We start from the raw sequence: 18,267 nt of genomic DNA on the forward strand, positions 1-18,267 counted from the left end.
CAACTCTCAAGATACTGTGACTGTGTGGCACTCTCTTCGTCTTCCGCTAGAAATCCCCACTGGATTAAATAGTCCTACAAATCGACGTCCTAAGCACTATCCCGCGGCATTGGGGATGGTACCAAGACAGATATATCTGGACTGCTGTTCGGTCAACAAATTCCTTAGCTTACCCTGGCGAGACCCAACACTGCCATGCTAACCGAATCCACCTCACTTAGCGAAGTACGACATCTGTACCAGCGTGGAGCGAAAAAAGTTTGTTGAAATCGGAAAAGAAACTTGGTTCTAACATCCCAGCAAAAGACCCAAAAATTCATTAAAAATTTGGTGTTGCTCCCATTTCACAGCCGGCAACCCACCAGTTTCTGCTCATCTCAGGAACCACAGATCGTAGAGTAACGATACCTTGGCACACAAAACAACCAGATAACGACCGCTCTTTGCGTCCATGCCTGTTCACAACAGCACTCAAACCACCCCTAGATCAAACCGACACCGTGTCACTTGAGAATATAAATGTACGAATGCGAAACATAATTACAGAAGTAAAATACTCACTTATCGAATTCAGATAAATAGATACGACAGAGAAGACGGCATTGCACAGTGATATTCATAAATACAACGGCGTGCTGGGTAATGATTGAAAGCAAATCGAAGACTAACGAGCAGATGGTGTGAAGCAGCGTGAAGAAATTCGCGAGCGATAATACCTAATTGGACAGAGTCATGGGGCAATGTAATGGCGGCACAATCTAGGTAGCATACATGAGCAAGGGTTGATTGCAATCGAAGTAACACTTGAAATCGTTGAGGGGGATTCAAATGGATTCGATGGGTAACGTGCCCACTCCTACGCCCCCTTCGTGGTCCCACATTCGATCTCCGGCCCTCCATTTGTTGTTGTCCGGATTGTAAACTTCTACCGATGCCAAGTTGGAAGATCTGTGAAATTAAAGAATAAGACATCCGCCATTCCTTCGAACCAAACAATTGTCATTAGGGCAAGTTGTTGTTGCAGTTAAATCCGTGGAAAGTTGCATTTATTCATTTATTTTCGAAAAAAGTTGCCGAAGTTGCATTTTGACCACATTTTGCTCGGTTGACTAAAAAAAAGGTCGATTTTCCGGTCAGCTCCCGAAATACCCGTAAAAACGTTACTTCGGTGCTGATTTACGGTGTTTCAGTTGAATTTGGCCGTGTGTCTCACCAAAATCGAAAATACTTTCATGAGAAATCGAAAAAGTTGCATGAAAAATATGGACAAAAGTTGCACTATAAGCAGAGGTGGTCAGTAACGAAGTACTTCTACTTTTTCGAGGTACTTAAGTAGTTTTCCTCTACTTCTGGTACTTAGTCAAGTAGATCTTTTTTCGCTACTTCTTCTTTGTAATATTTTGTGAACTACTTACTTACTTCTCGCTATTTTTAGTTTCTCAAGTAGAAGTAGTTTAATACCACAACAAGAAAGATAGCCGAAGGAATTTCAAGGCTGTTATCACGTAGTACCAGCATTCAATTTTCATAAAAGTCATGTAATACCCAGAATTTTCGTTGCGCTTCGCGCACAGTAGATATGGGGTGAAAAACATATGTTTTAACGAAAGTATCGCTGAATATAATTTAGATACATGGTTGCGTGGTTCCGTTGACACCGCGTTGTCGCCCATACCAAATATTTCATCACAGTAAGTATGGCTCCCATAACGTTTGAAACTACCGTTTCGCAATCTAGCAATTAGGCTACCTATTATACCTAGCAGCCCATGACGTGTCCTAATCTGGAAAAGTGGACTTTGACTTTTTTAGCAGACTACGATTGAAACTTTCTGGACAAAAGACATGAAATATATTTTGCGCTTTTTAGAAGTAATATTTGTATTTTTCTTTCAAGTACGAAAACGAGTATTATACGTTGAGTTCTAATTATAGTTTCAATTCTTTCGTCTGGAGAACATACATGTTGAAGTATAAAAGCAAGTGTAGTAATGCCTTATATTTTCCGACAATAAAGCTATAGAATATATAACATTTTTACGGCCTGCCATATTTTAAATTAACGTATACTAACCGCGCCAAGGGTTAAAGCCGTATCCGACACAACTTCTCCGTTTTGCTCTTCGACTGAACTAGTGCCTTATAATATGGGGGCGGGGCGCCATGCTATGATATTCTCTATAGATGGGTGTTCGAGTAAACAAAGGATTAGTCTCGCAATTCCATATCAATACCATCATTTACATCCCATGATGTGGACGATTGCTTGTTCTGTCGAAAATTGACACCTCCTGGGATGCATCAATATGAATCAAGCTCTCTGCACCTTCCGCATAGCTCTATTTGCAGCTTTTGACAGTCCATGCGAACAAATTACGTTTATCGTTTTCACAACTACTTACTTACTTGAGTAGATTGAAAGCCAGTCAATTCTACTTCTACTTCAAGTAGTTTTAGGTTGCTCATGTAAGAAGTACTTCTACTCGTACTTAGATTCTTTCGTCACTACTTCTACTTCTACTTGAGTAGCTTTCTTGACTACTTTGACCACCTCTGACTATAAGATTACTTCAAACAGCATTCTACATATCTTACGAGTATTTAGGAAGCTGCCGGATGCTGAAAAAAAGTTGCAAAAACTTGCCCTAAGTATCATTCACACACTTGATGGTTAGTAAGTTACTTAAGCCTATCAGTTGAGGTCGAACGAGGATCTACCTTCTACTGTACTGGACATTTAAGTTACTTCTACCTCAGATTCAGTAACAACGAAGACTACTTTGACCTCTAACCTTCAGTATCTATTAGCTACAACTTTGTCATTAGGATTCACGATCTGCCTCGCCGAAACTCACCCGTCATAGCCCCCGACGACGTAAATTCTGCCACCGCTGGTAGTGACGCTGACCCGGCTTCTACGCAGGCTCATGGGAGCCACGCGGCACCACTGCGTTATGACAGGGTCGAACAGCTGTCAAGATAAGAGCGAATATATTAATTATCTCAAAAATTCAAACACGAAATTATGAAGGGGCAGTTCGCTCAAAATATAACGTGTTCTCAAATGAAAGATAAAATCAGGAATGACTCGACTCGAGTCAATTTGTGTATTGACTCGACTTGGACTCGAGTCATTGCGCATGACTCGAACCAAGTCATATGTATCGAGCCTCAGACGGCCAAGACCGACATTTCATCGTAATTTTGAAGAATAGTAAAGTAACCACACTATTGGGATTTTGTCTATTTTGTTACTGGTACTTGAAAATGCGACCAGAAACTGGTAAAAGTAAGAGAAATTAGTATATGATAAATGCGAACCATTCGATATCACCAAACAGAGTTATAAAAGGTGAGTTCAATAAGACTGGAAACTGAGCAGTCAACAATGACTTGGACTCGAGTCAAAGCTATAAAACCGAGATTGACTTGTGACTCGGAGCCTTAAGACTTGGTTACAACCTTGGCTGACACGGTCTCTGCGCACAGAAAATCGAAGTCGGGCACAAAAAATCCGAAGTGACTACTTTTTTTTAGTCGTTACGCACTGTTGTACAAGGGGCCGCGCAGTGAGTTGGTGAGCGGGCGCGGACTCCTAAAAAATATGAGCCAGCAATGACTGCAAGAATATTGCCAACAGAACACTGGTATCAAAATTGTTGTTTAAAAACTAAATTTTTTTCTGAGCAACTAGAACTAGAACCACGTAAAAACGTTACTTGAGTTTACCGTCGGTGGTTGGTGCAAGTCTGGCCCAGCCCTACCTCGACACTGTCCAGAAACCTCTGACCGTCATATCCGCCAAACACAAACATGCGACCGCGCAACGCCGCCATTCCGTGACGGCAGCGTTTCGATAGCATCGGCACCGAGCTGATCCACTCGCGGGCTTCCGGCGCGTAATATTCCATCGAGTCGAAAATCTGCAGCCCGTCGTGGCCGCCCGTCATGTAGATACACCGGTTGAAGACGCAGAGAGCGCCGGCGCTGCGTGCTTTTTGCATGGGCCTAAACGGAATCTGAATTATAACCAACCACAAATGTTTGCCGATCTCTGGAGTACAAGCGGCAGCGGGGTTGTAATGACTCGAGTCGCGAATTTCTGGTGATTCGAATCGAGTCATTGAGCACGAGTTGACCAAGTCATATCACTCGAGACTCAGATGGCCAAGGCAGGCCACTCGTCTTGCTTTCGAAGAGTAGCAAAGTTACCAAATTCGTCTATCAGTACGGGTAGCAGGGGTGTAACGACTCGAGTCCCGATTCCTTGATGACTCGACTTGACGCGAGTCATCCTTTAAAACGCAAACCAAGTCATTTGACTAGAGACTAGGACGGCCAAGACAGACATTTCACTGCAACTTTGAAGAACAGTAAAGTCACCACATTATTGGTATTTCGTCTATCAGTGTTGATACTTGGAAAATAGCGCCAGAAACTGCTAGGACTAACGAAATTGCGGTATTATGAATGCGAGCCGGTCAGTATCACTCAAGAGTTGGTAAAAGTGGGTAGAACTAAATGCAGAACAGTGAACACAATGACTTGGATTAGAATTCGAGTCACAACACTATGACTCGGACTCATAGGCACCGGACGCTAATTTCCCTTAGGTAGGCGGGTTCGATGACGTCACAAAGGAATGACGTCATAATGTGACAGAATTGATAATTATGGTTAATATAGCGTCGATTTATTGGGGTAAAGTGCATGCGTAAATGCCGATGACACAATCTCCTCGTGTTGACGAACTTACTCGTATAATAAGCTTGTAAATGAGTCCGGGAGTGCTGTCAATCAGCGAGTCCTTTAAATCTCGCAAACAATTAATGACGCCGCTTGTCAACAATTATGTAACCTCGGCGACGATTTGCCGAAGTCAAAATGTCCGAGTTGTTATGGAATCTTTTCTCTAATGGCACCGATTTCAGGTGGTTCAAACCTTTCTCGTCTTTTATAACTCAAGCCTTTTGACACACATCTTCTGATGTTTATGTTCAAGTACTAGTGGAATTGAATTATGCACGCACGCACAATCGCACACGTCTGCGGACATTCGATGTCATTCAGTTTCGCGATGTCACTCTTCAATCACAATCGCTAATCAGCATACACTTAACCCCATTGACTCCAAGCCATCAAGAGATAGGAGCCAACACATGCTAGGCCCTAGACGCGATAGTTGGCCAGCGATGATATCTTTCGTACCAGGCCTATTGCAGCTGCGATTGTGGAGGCCAGAGATGATATCGTGCGCAACAAGCTAATGCAGATGCGATTGTGCAGGCCAGCAATGGTATAGTGCGCACCGGGCCTATTGCAGATGCGAATTTTCAAGCCAGCGGAACTAGGCTTGCTAGAGACGCGATAAATCAGGCCAGCGAAGATTGCCGCGCGCACATATGCGGCAGTAGGTAATGTCGTAAACGGAAATATATTGCGATTTGTTCTAAATAGCACAATTGACGCTTATGCCAAACGGAGCTCCAGGTATGTCGCATGCCTATTGGAATCGGACTTGACGAGAATTGAAGATGACTCGACTTGACTCGAGTCAAAACTATAAAAGTGAGATTGACTTGTGACTCGGAACCTTGCGACTTGGTTACAACCCTGCTCGAAACTGAGCAGTGAACTCAACGACTTGGACTCGATACTCGGTACCCGATCTGACTCGGAACCTTGTGGTTTGGTCGCAGCCGCGAGCAGCAGTTACCTACAGAAATTTCTACGCGAGCACAAGTAGAAACAGCGATTTCCAAGTGAGTAAAGAGCACAGGAGAGTAAGTCGAAAGGGTTCAAAATCCTATAACTGGTAACTCACTCTATCATCTTCCACGTGTCGGTTTCCTGACTGTAAACTTCGCACGAGCTCTGCGAGGAAACGCCGTCGTAACCGCCGCAAACATAAACACGTCCGTCCAGCGAAACGCAGCCGAGAGCACTCCTCTGAAAGCGACGGGGCAAAATGAGCGTCACAGGCGCCGGCCCGTTTCAAGGACCAACACTTGGTTTTGAATTAGGGATGGCCACGATTCGACTGTTACAGCCACGAGACGATATCATTAGTGACAACTGCCTTTTTTCCATGTCAGGACGCGGCAAGAAATAATCCGACCGGTGCATGCCCGGTACCTGTTGTTACGGAGCCATTGACGTGTTCGAATTACCGAGTTGAAATGCCAGGATTTCTGACAAGACTTCTTCACCGTGATATGCTCAACAAAAACCTCATTGCCGCTGCTACCGTGAAATGTAATATTTTCTGCCGGTACACTGAACGTGCTGCTATCTCTTTGCAAAGCGCACGAAGCTGGGACACTCGTCCCCTAATTTGAGGAATGAAACAGCAAATTTTAAATAGAAATACATATATATATATATATATTTTTGACATATGTTTCTGCATAGTGTCATAACTTAAATCCACGGTTTATTGTAGACATGGCGTATAGATAGGCATGTCACAATACAGTTAGAGTTATTCCAAAATGTTCAAAAGTAGCTTAAAACGCGCTCAATGCCAATTAATTGTGAAAGCTTTCGACTTAAAGAGGCACTGCACTCTAAAAATGATGTGGTCTCAAATTGAAGGGCAAAACGAAAAAAAGTCTTTGGCCGCAGCCATTTTCTTCAGAACGCCACCGTAACGGAGCTGCGATTTATTGAAATTCCCACAGCAACTTCATGCTCCAGCAGCAGTCACGCAGAGATCGATCTTCATACCGTTGTCAGCCGATGTTATGAAGGAAATATGTCGCACACGCTTAGAGAAATAGAATACACTAGGCCCGATTTTGACACAAATCTGCTGACTGAACATCTTCCGTTAAACGCGGTATCTAAACCACCTTAGTATACACGTACAACGGAAGACATATTTCCTTCATAGCATCGGCTGACAACTATATAAAGTTCCATCTCTGCGTGATCGCTGGAGCGTGAAGTTGCTGTGGAAATTTCAATAAATTGCAGCTCCATTACGGTGGCGTTCTGAAGAAAACGGCTGCGGCCAAAATTTTCATTCCGTTTTGCCCTTCAATTAGAGACCACATCATTTTCAGAGTGCAGTGCCCCTTTGAGCCAGGAGCATAGCCAGTCAAGAGAAAAGACGGGAGAGGAGAGATATTTTGCATAAAGACTAAGTTCTAAATTATCATCATTGATTAATCGGGTTAAATCTACGTACAAACGCCAACACAGAAAGGATCAGATAATTTTGTTAGTGTAACGTCTCTATAAGCTTGAACATATGCCAGTTAAGGTTTATTAAAATAAGGATTTAGAATTGCAAACCAAATTTCCGAGCCTCCATTGGTGACTGAATGAGCCAAGTGTGCTAGTGGGATACCCTACCCATCATAGGACCTAATCCAGTATGATGAATGGATAATCAAAAGGATTCAGTTAATTAAAGCAGTGTGTAACAATATGTGAATGCATTTAGAATAAGGGATAAGCAGATTACTCTCTCCGAGAGGAGCAATAGTGGATTTTAAAAGGGGGTGGAGAGGACAAAGTTTCCACTCCCTTGTCTACACTTTTGACAGTGCAATATATCGATGTTGGGCAGTATAATAGAGGCAAGCAGGCCTAGCAAGGTCGCGGTTTTTTCGAAAGGAACTGCACAATCAAAATCAAGTTTGTGGTAAATAACAGGACTTCGCCTATCAGAAACACTTGTGCAACATCAGCAGCTGATTCCTCACCAAATTGAAGTTTCCAATATTTCCGTCAACTTACGTTGCTACATTTTAGGATAATTTCAAAGATTCACCGATAATAATCAAGTTGAAAAATGTCGAGAATCACTGGCGTCAACCGTAAAAGTGCTTCCTGCATTTGAACTGATTCAATCTCGCGCACCTTCATATTCATGGACTTTATCGGCTTCCACACGTCCTGGTCCGGCAAGTACATCTCCGCCGCGTTCAACCTGTCCCGCCCATCGTATCCCCCAATGGCGTACAGGCGTCCGTCAAGCGAGGCCACGCCGACCCTGCTTCTCTTCACTATCATCGAAGACACGGAAACCCATCTGTACGACAAAAATTAGATAACGGGGTAGGAACCGGGCTTAAACTCGTTCGGACATGACCTTCTGACGACGGGGTCGTATCTTTCCACCGAGCTCACAGCCTCGCCGCCCGAAGTCAGGCCGCCGACGGCGTAGATCATGGCTTCCACGTCAGTGCAGCATCGGGGGCGTATCATATCGATGGGAAACGCGGATCTGCGTTCAGGCATCAGGTGGTAGTCTTTCGCCTGAGCACATAAGAAAAAGGAGGTTGCTCAGTACAGAAGTCTTACTACCGTCTCATATAACCACTACCAACGCTACCGCAACTTCTTTATGTAAGCGGTATTAGTAAAATTCAGTTACCGTGATGTGCGATGCTATTTCGCCTAGTTTTAGCGACTATTTCACTCAGGCGCGTATCCAGAGCGCGAAAAAGGGGGGGGGGGTTTTGCGTTACGAAATAGGCTATTATGACGTCATCATTACAATTACTCGTCTCCACGCCATGGCGAATATTTACGATATTGTATAGTTTAATAATAAAAAGAGATTTGCGGTGAGTGGGAGATGTACGAATATGATACAGACATTGCCTGAAAATCGCGTTTCTTTTACGGTATGATTGAAAGAAATTCGTAATTGCTCACATTTAGTCATGAGCCAGCAAACGCCGCCCGTCTCCAAGCGCCTAGTTCCGGCCAGAGATGCGCGATTTTGTTGGGTTTTGACGATATTATGCGCACGGTCGGTAGTATCGCAGCGGACGAACAAGCGCGGAATAAGGCGGTAGCATAAACGAGGGCGATCGCAATCGCCACAGAGAGGTGTGGTGTGAACAGTGTACGTCGTACACGAAAGTGTGCTTTTCGATGGCTTTACTAGCCTTACGGCTGAGCGTGTAGTACGCGCGAAGGTAATTCGACTTTAATTGCAAATACGCAAGTCAGTCAATTAATACAGAGTACACACTGGGATAATAACTTGATCGACAGAGAAACTAGTCAGCCGATATAATTAGGTTGACTTTACTACTAGGCCTACTCAATTCTCCCGTTCAGCGACAACACAGGCCTGTATTTGGACGCCAGCAAGCCACCTAATAATCGGGAACGTGGATTGCTAGGCTTGTATTTTGAAATGTGAATGTCAATCGTAGACCATTTCTCGCACATAATCGCGAAGACAATGTGGATTTGAGAATAGCATTGTCGTACCGGTGCCGCCGTGTCTGCGTCTCGCTGATCAATCAACACGCCGTGCAATTCTTAATTAGGATTTCGAGGCGAGCAGGCGCAGCGAATTCGCGGGCGATGTGGATTGCCGACAACTTCGTCTTTGCAATTACGTATCGCGTCGGCCAATTAGATTAGATTTTCCTAAAATGCGTCTCTCGTTTTAGCAAGGCGAGAGAGAAATCGAGGGAAGAAAGTTGAGAACGTCAGCAACTACCGCTGAAATGTAGCTGAACAAGCGCAGAATTCGTATGGAATTAGCGAAATATAACGACCTATTTTATCCTTTCGACTAATTCGGCGCATGATTCCAAGATTTGCTAGGGGTTTTAGTCCCCTTAAATAACATTAACACGCCATATTCGCCTTCTCATACGTAAAAATGAATATGTTAAACTAATAAATTAGCAAATACTAGAGGCTATATTTTACATCAATTTTTAGGATTTTGAAAAGGGGGGGGTTCCGACCCCCTAAAACCCCCCCCTGGATACGCCACTGATTTCACTCGTTGGAATGACACAAACCGCCCTTGCTTAATTCGAACCAATTAAAGTTAAAAAATTCTAAAATCAAGAATCTGGCGTCACCCGGTATTAGACAAATTGCATCCATAAACGTAACGAGGTTTCAGATCAGGGCCGGCCAACCCGTGGCCCGCGGGCCACATGTGGCCCGCGAGAAGGTTTTGGGTGGCCCGCGAGGTAATTTCCGAAATTTCTAATATCATCAAAAATGGATTGCACAGATTTTGAGCTTGCAAGGCCAACCAAAAATTTGATTAGTCTGGCCGCAATACTTGAGATGTGATAACTAAAATATCAGTTCCGACGCATTGACAGATCCATCGGCCATTCACATATTGGTACATCTTCGTACACTACAATAAATCAGAATAATTTGCGATAGATTTATCAATTTTCTACAAGCTTAGCGCAATATGTTGTCACTCGATTTATTGTTTTTAATATTGTTGCCCTTTTGTGAAAATGGAAGAACACCTAATGTATCAGATTGAGTCTGACTATATTCGCGATTACGATTACGTTCAACATATGCGACCTTGCGTTTGCGCTCGCAGTAAGACCGTCCACCGTGAAACCTAGGCACGAAATGATTGACGCATGTTGGTCACAGCTTTCGATATCGATGTGTCCATGCGCCGAATAGCCCAGTCCTCGCAAACTTAGCCCAGCGATATATAGCAGGCCCGCAATATAGTCAAGTGACAATATTATTGACCTATGAACTTCAAAATTTTTTCGCGCTTCGCGCGGATAGCGGCCCGCGCAAAAGTTCATCAATTGAATGTGGCCCTTTGGCCGAAAAGGTTGGCCAGCCCTGTTTCAGATGATACCTGACCAACATCTCACATTATTGGCATCTCTGGTATTAGGAACTAACTACATCACCATTAACGCACATGGTTTGTTACTGAACAGACTGTTTATGAACAGCTTTCATGAATGCATCACATCAACACAATTTAATGCTCAGTATTGACTCACTCGTACTCGGCATTTGTTTGCTAAAATGCTGACAATACAAAAATCGTTTAGCAGTCCAGCACTGCTAGTGTTCGTGAATGTTGTTGAAAATATTAACCACACGCCATAAGAATAAAAGCAATGCCATTGGCATTCATAAAAACGGTACAAATGGCCGCGAAACTGCTCGCTCTAAACGTGTTTGTGACCTCAATATTGGTTATCCAGAATTCAAAATGAGTTTTTGTGAACTCGCCATAATATTAGCGACGGATGCAGTCCCGCGCAATGAACTGGTATGCAATCATGGTGGTATGCCTCGGTACCTAGTCCCTATGTATACATATACTGTATGCATTTACTTCCACACCAGAAAAATCCCCCGATTCCCTGCCGGTTGGGAACAACTGGACTAGGCCTACAGCCGCATCTGACATATAAGGACACCGGGGTCTGACAGAGAAGAAATACTGCCAGCGAACGTACCTTGTCCACGAGATCTCTACACTTGAGACACGTCTTCACAGTCGGGTGCATCTGAACCACGTCGGTTAAAAACTGCGGCCGCAGCAAGGGAAGCCGGATGTGTTGCAAGAGCTGCTTCATGTGGCAGGTCCTCTCCGCCGGCTTGTGTTTGATCCATGCGACCGCGGCAAAAAACACCTGAAAGAACAAAGACTCTTGTGACATTCCATGACATAATACTATAATAGCCTCGTAATGATGATAATTGGAGCAAATTGTTGACGGAAAAAGACTTTTTAGTCGTATAGGCCTACCAATAAACAACCGATAGAAAGTTATTACGAGAAAAATCGAAAAAATACAATACAAAGTATACAATATGAGTAATATTATATTCATATTGAAGTGAACCCGAATATTCTTGGCTGACAGGGGTAATTGTCAACAACTAGTAGAGAATTATAAAAAACATTGTATGTATATTAACAATCCAATCACCCAATATGATGATGATCGACAGAGGAAAAAGCATGTCATCTGCGACATGCAACTCATCTCATTTTACTGGCAGGGAGAGTGCTATGTACTGCTTTAGGTATGCGAGGTGAAAAAAAACATAGCTGCAGCCCCAACTACACTTGTGCAATATATGTATGCCAAGGCTATCTGCTTAGTGTAACCAGCAAATAAAAACATATGAGGCGGGACTGATGCTGGAATTGCAGCCGTATCGTGGCGTCACGGAGAATATTTCTAATTTGCCTAAACTATTGGGGGTTTGGCTGCAATTGCGGCCTGAAATTGGTAGAATTATTACCTTACAGAATGAAAACATAGGGTATTTTCAAAATCAGAAGAACAGAACTTCGTTTTGTGGACCTCACGTTCCAGAATCCCGGATTACAAAGGAAATCGTCCTCAAAAATGTGTTCCGGTGTATTGGACGGACATCATGACAGCAAATGAATACCGTGATTTTCCGAATATAGTGCGTCCCATGTATAACACGCACCCTTAAAATGGCGTGTAGAGTACGCACGCTGCATCCGCAGCACATTAATAGTTATGTTTCAGTATTTGATGTCATTCCGTTTTGCGATGTCACTGTTCAACAATCATGACATCACCATCGGGCTAATCATTATACACTTAACGGCATTGTCTCAAACGATAGTAGATAGCAGCCAAAGCCTGCGAGGCCCGCGACGCGATAGTTCAGGCCAGCGACGACATCTTGCGCACGAGGCCTATTATAGATGCGATTGCTCAGGCAAACGGTCATGTCGTGCGCACTAGGCCTGTTGGAGATGCGACTTTAGTGTGTAGGCCAGCGATTACGTCTTGCGCACACGGCGTCCTGTTAATGCGACTGTTCAGGCCTGTAGTTGACGCGATAAATTCGCGAGAATTGCTGCGTGCGGGTGAAGCAATCCAGTGACCTAATTTCGCTTGCGTACTGTTGTACAGCAGAACAGCGCAGATGCAAATTGGCAACGCGCTTCTCGCTAATTGGCAGCCTGTAACACTGATAATACGAATTACGGGGCATGATGGCTGAATGTGTTGCTCGATTAAAACAAACATGAAGAAAGGGTGATTTCAAGCTATGTTTCGGGGGAGATTTTTTTCAAGGCTTGTTGTACCCATGCATAATACGCACCCCTGATTTTAGGCCAAACAATCGGGAAAATTTTGCGCATTTTACATGGAAAATTACGGTAGCTTCTACTCCGGATTTAACAATGCGGTAGAATCGTTACAAACATGAACCGAAAGACAAACAAACCTGCTCTTCGGACGACACGTTTATCTCGTTTCGCGACAGCAAGTCAATAACTTCCGACAACGCGAGCTGCACATATTCCGGCGACTTGACCACTTCCAAAAATTTCTGATCGATGAAACTGTTGGCTTTTTCGACCAAGGTCGAGCACATCAGGGCGTCCGCGAACTGTCGCACGCTTATCGAGTTTGACGGCTGCATTCGTTTCTGAGCAAGGAACGCAACGGCATGAAAGACTAGTTCCATTGCAAATATATATCGTCACTAGGGTTGTCCATAATTTGGAAAATCTTACAAATCCTCGGTTGTAATGTCTTATTCGATAGATTATTGATAAAAAACGACACTGAGCCTGAAAGAAGCTCACAGAAAGGCCGTTAAGATTTCGTGCAAAGCGTTTGAAAGTAGCTGCCGAAGAATGGGCGTGCCACCGACCATAGAACGGCGAGAAGACTAGTAATCAAGAAACCACGGCTCTTGATTGGATAATCGGCTATGCTTCAATGACCACGTCAGCAGCAGCTTGCTGACTAGGTGAACAAGGAGTCTGCTACTGGCGGCGATTCTGAAAGCGCATTGTATATAGGTTGACAGATGATGATTTAGGATTGATTAAGGGTATGTTGAGGTACGAAATACATGATGAACAAATAACAGCTGCTTCACAAAAACGTCTAAAGCATAACTGCTTTATTGTGAAAGAAACCGCCGTAGCCTATATGTCTTGTTTTCAACGAGGGAAAGCATAGGCGCTTATGCAAGTGGCGACGGATTCCTAGTTTCAGAAATAATATATCATTATTGAATACAAAGATAAAGCTTAACAATGACACTATAAGTTAGGTGATCTTATTGGGCTCAGGTTGCAGTACATAGTTGAAGTTTTGAATGCTCTAGCGATCGGCTGAATCAGACGGTTAGGCTTAGCACTCATCAGATGTTTGCAGCAAATTGAATTCACTCGTAAATGTTTTCAAAGTTCCCAATGATGTCGCAGAAACGAGGTTTAAATGCAAGCACAGGCCCTGCTTGATATGATATGTAAACTATGCTGGATACTATGCACTATGCAGCATTGTCTGTGTTTACCTTTACAGCCCTTTTCTGCACGATTATTAAGGAATTTGACATATCATATCCAGCATATTATGTGCTTACTTTTACGCCTCTTTTCTGCGTCATCATCAAGGACTCTGACAACACTTGCAAGTGAATGCAGTTTGATGCAAGCATCTGACAAGCGCCAAGCATAACCCGCTGATTTAGCCGACCCTTAGAGCTTTCAAAACTTCAACTATGTACTACAACCTGAGCCCAATGAGATCACACAAACTATAGTGTCATTGTTAAGCTTTATCTTTGTATTCAATAATGATATATTATTTCTGAAACTAGGAATCCGTCGCCACTTGCATAAGCGCCTATGCTTTCCCTCGTTGAAAACAAGGCATATCGGCTACGGCGGTTTCTTTCACAATAAAGCAGTCATGCTTTAGACGTTTTTGTGAAGCAGCTGTTATTTGTTCATCATGTATTTCGTACCTCAACATACCCTTAATCAATCCTAAATCATTATCTGTCAACCTATATACAATGCGCTTTCAGAATCGCCGCCAGTAGTAGACTCCTTGTTCACCTAATAAGCAAGCTGCTGCTGACGTGGTCATTGAAGCATAGCCGATTATCCAATCAAGAGCCGTGGATTCTTGATTACTAGTCTTCTCGCCGTTCTATGGTCGGTAGCACGCCCATTCTTCGGCAGCTACTTTCAAACGCTTTGCACGAAATCTTAACGGCCTTTCTGTGAGCTTCTTTCAGGCTCAGTGTCGTCTTTTATCAATAATCTATCGAATAAGACATTACAACCGAGGATTTGTAAGATTTTCCAAATTATGGACAACCCTAATCGTCACGGAATGTTGTTGACGGGTAGCGTCACGCTACTCATGCTTAGAATAGGTTGTTCAGAAGATGTTTACTACTTTCACTGTTGGCAGCACTTGAAATCAGACTGTATTTCGAATGAAAATTGTGTATTTCGAATGAAAATTGTCTAGCTTTCATAAGTTGGGCAGGGTACAAAAATGAGCATTCAATTTACGAAAGTGTGTATGGAATATAATCTTGATGCTTTATGGCTTGCCACAGTGTCACTAACAAATGGGGGGGGTATAGTCACGAAAACTTGAGACCGTCAAATGGCAATCTGAGGCTAACGCCTTCAAGATTACCGGTACCGGAGAACAAGAACACATTTACATCACTATATTAGACTGGTACGGTTGAGCAGATTCCTGATTTCACGTCTTACGCGAAACATTTCATCGAGTTTAAACGAAAGAGGGTAAGCCTCTGGCAGCAGCATGATACTATCAATTTTCCATTTTCATATCACACTACAAGTATGCCTCGACAAAACAATATCTGGAGAGACAATCCAGTGGTTAAAGGGGCACTGCATTCTGAAAATGATGTGGTCTCAAATTGAAGGGCAAAACAAAATGAAAATTTTGGCCGCAGCCGTTTTCTTCAGAACGCCACCGTAATGGAGCTGCAATTAATTGAAATTTCGATAGCAACTTCACGCTCAAGCAGACACACAGAGATCGAATTTTAAATCGTCGTCAGCCGATGCTATGAAGGAAATATGTCGTACACGCCCGATGTCCTAAAGAAATAGAATGCACTAGGCCCGATTTTGACATAAATCTCCTCACTGAACATCTTCCGATGAACGCGGTATCTAAATCACCTTACCGTGTACGACATAGTTCCTTCATAACATCGGCTGATAACGATATAAAGTTCGATCTCTGCGTGACCGCTGGAGCATGAAGTTGCTATCGAAATTTCAATAAATTGCAGCTCCATTACAGCGGCGTTCTGAAGAAAACGGCTGCGGCCAAAATTTTCATTTCGTTTTGCCCTTCAATTTGAGACCACATCATTTTTAGACTGCAGTGCCCCTTTAAAATTGGTACACGACCGTGCTGCATTCGCAAGGATATCCGATGTCCAGCCCAAACCATTCTCACACGATATCCTACCTTGATAAATTCGCAACAATAAGCCTTCACTTCCTGCAGCTGGAGAAAGTTTGCACCCACGAGTATATTTTGCACGTTGTTGATATTCAAGGTAATCCGTCCAGAATATGCATAGTTCACAATTGCTTCTAACGCGGTCTCGTCCATTCCCTGTCAATAAGGTACTTCACGTTGAAATGGGCAGCAGAAGGACATTAAAAAACAGAACTAGAACAAGCAATATTTTAATCAAAACTCATGATGGATAACATGCCTGCTTTGGTGAATAACTGATCAGTAGGGCAAGTTTTTGCAACTTTTTTTTACAGCTTCCGCAGCTTCCTAAATACTCGTAAGATATGTAGAATGCTGTTTTAAGCTGTTTGAAGGAATCTCATAGTGCAACTTTTGTCCATTTTTTTCATGCAACTTTTTGCAACTTTTTCGATTTTTCACGAAAGTATTTTCGGTTTTAGTGAAATAAACGGCCAAATTCGACTGAAACACCGTAAATCACCACCGAAGTACGGGTATTTCGTGAGCTGAGCCGGTAAATTGACCTTTATTTAGTCAACCGAGCAAATGTGGTCTTTTAGTGCAACTTTTGTCAAAAATAAATAAATACATGCAACTTTCCGCGGATTTAACTGCAACAAAAACTTGCCCTACTGATCAGTGATTGAAAATCCTTGAACGATTCAACCAATAGGGCTGTGCACAAGAATTTGACTCGAGGCTAGGGCAACCAAAAAAGGCATTTTAATGTACATTTGAAGTATAGTGAAGTTACCACAATGTTGGTATTTCGTCCATCAGTACTGGTATGTGGATTGTGGAAAATGGGGTCAGAAACTCTGAAGAGTAAGGAAAATCAGAATATTATATTGCGACGCGTGCAATATCAGTTGAACACGACTTGAGTCTCAACACTATGACTCAGACTTGCCCCTCTGCCTCCCGACATTGACTTGACTAGACTCAAAACTATAGAAGTGAGAAATCTTTTGACTTGATGACAAACAAAATCAGAATATCACACCTATAAGTGAACGCGTATGGTAAGAATAATCTTTAAAAAAAACAATTTATCGTTTACACTATGTAGGTCTCTGAAATCGTTACTTCAGGCAATATTTTGGCAAAATTGTGTCTCCTCGCTCAACTTCATTACTAATAATTACATGCCACTGCATTGGCAGCATGAAAGCATATGCTTCTGCCTTCTTTTATAAGAAAATTTTAGTTTCCAACAATATAACCACACTATAGTAATTTGAAAAAGGTTAACCAGTGCAACAAAAGTGGTGTCGCCATATTTGATACTTGCAACTGCGGACAAAGACACATTCTGTCAACCAACAAATTGCCACCTACAGAGAGCAGTTATATTAAAATGTAACAGACTACAAGGGCATAGTCTAAAAACACGGTGGTATTCTACAAAGCAACATAATTCCACGTCATTGGAGAAAGCTGAACATAGGAAAAATAAATCGCGCCCAAGTTAATTTCAAAAAACTTTGATGATACCTACAACAGTCAATTTCCTAAGAGACCGTCAATTAAGCAGTTCAAAATAAACCGCACGCTTGTTAGTCTAGTTGCACTCACTTGCATACAGATAACTGGCATGTTAGCCTCGGCCATATCCGTCGTGAACATGGTGTTGAAGTATGGAATGCAGCCGGCAAGTATAATCCGATGAGCGGAAAATTGACAACCATCTAATTTCAGAATGACGTCACACATTTTCCCCTTGAAAAAAGAGAATAAGTTAATACTTGATAAAATATTTCGACAAGATCCCAAGAATAGCATGTTCACTTGTAGCGACCAAGCAGGATGCAATCAGCAGATATAGGTATAAACAGAGCACGAAACTAGGTAGGTCCTACTAGTTGGAAAAAATTAGACAATCTGTACGATACTATTAACATTCATGTTGGCAACAATTGAGCGCGAAGATTGTCCAAAAATAGCTTTAAAGGAAAAAATACCTATTTAATTTTGAAACACAACCACGAGAAGGCTTGCGACTAGCTCAAAACAGAAGTACCAAGTACGCAACATCAAATTTTACAATTCAACAAAGACCAGCAAATTTCCTTACCTCCATTCTGATGCGTTGAAATACAGATAATAGAGAACTCCCGAATCCATCAGTATCGAAGGTCTCTTCCGGCTCAAAATCCATCAGCTCCGATAGATCAAGGGCCATTATAATATTGCGCCTAGATCTCTTTGCTGTCTTACA

General features: G+C 42.7%; 1 protein-coding gene across 1 annotated transcript; it reads right to left on the reverse strand.

Moving 5' to 3' along the window:
* Positions 1–503: 503 nt before the first annotated feature.
* Positions 504–18,257, reverse strand: LOC145437491 (kelch-like protein 18). The gene is made up of 11 exons (XM_080314751.1): positions 18,124–18,257; positions 17,625–17,768; positions 16,035–16,184; positions 12,991–13,194; positions 11,226–11,402; positions 8,099–8,265; positions 7,867–8,038; positions 5,825–5,949; positions 3,765–4,008; positions 2,856–2,971; positions 504–948 (listed from the first exon to the last, which is right to left on the reverse strand). The coding sequence occupies exons 1-11, from the start codon at positions 18,229–18,231 to the stop codon at positions 825–827; spliced, it is 1,731 nt and encodes a 576-aa protein (XP_080170877.1). The 5' UTR covers positions 18,232–18,257; the 3' UTR covers positions 504–824.
* Between the last annotated feature and the right edge of the window lie 10 nt (positions 18,258–18,267).

Source organism: Botryllus schlosseri, chromosome 4 (genome assembly GCF_051294905.1).
Source record: "Botryllus schlosseri isolate E-star chromosome 4, Bs_hap1, whole genome shotgun sequence".
In the NCBI taxonomy this organism is placed as follows: Eukaryota; Metazoa; Chordata; class Ascidiacea; order Stolidobranchia; family Styelidae; genus Botryllus; species Botryllus schlosseri.

What these genes read in the sequence shown, in the direction of transcription:
- LOC145437491 (XM_080314751.1), bottom strand. Translation starts at nt 18,231, where the DNA reads ATGGCCCTTGATCTATCGGAGCTGATGGATTTTGAGCCGGAAGAGACC. An exon ending in GTAGAGATCTCGTGGACAAG is followed by an intron (nt 8,266 to 11,225) that starts GTACGTTCGCTG and finishes TTATGTGCTCAG; the next exon opens with GCGAAAGACTACCACCTGAT. An exon ending in GACACGTGGAAGATGATAGA is followed by an intron (nt 4,009 to 5,824) that starts GTGAGTTACCAG and finishes GATTCCGTTTAG; the next exon opens with GCCCATGCAAAAAGCACGCA.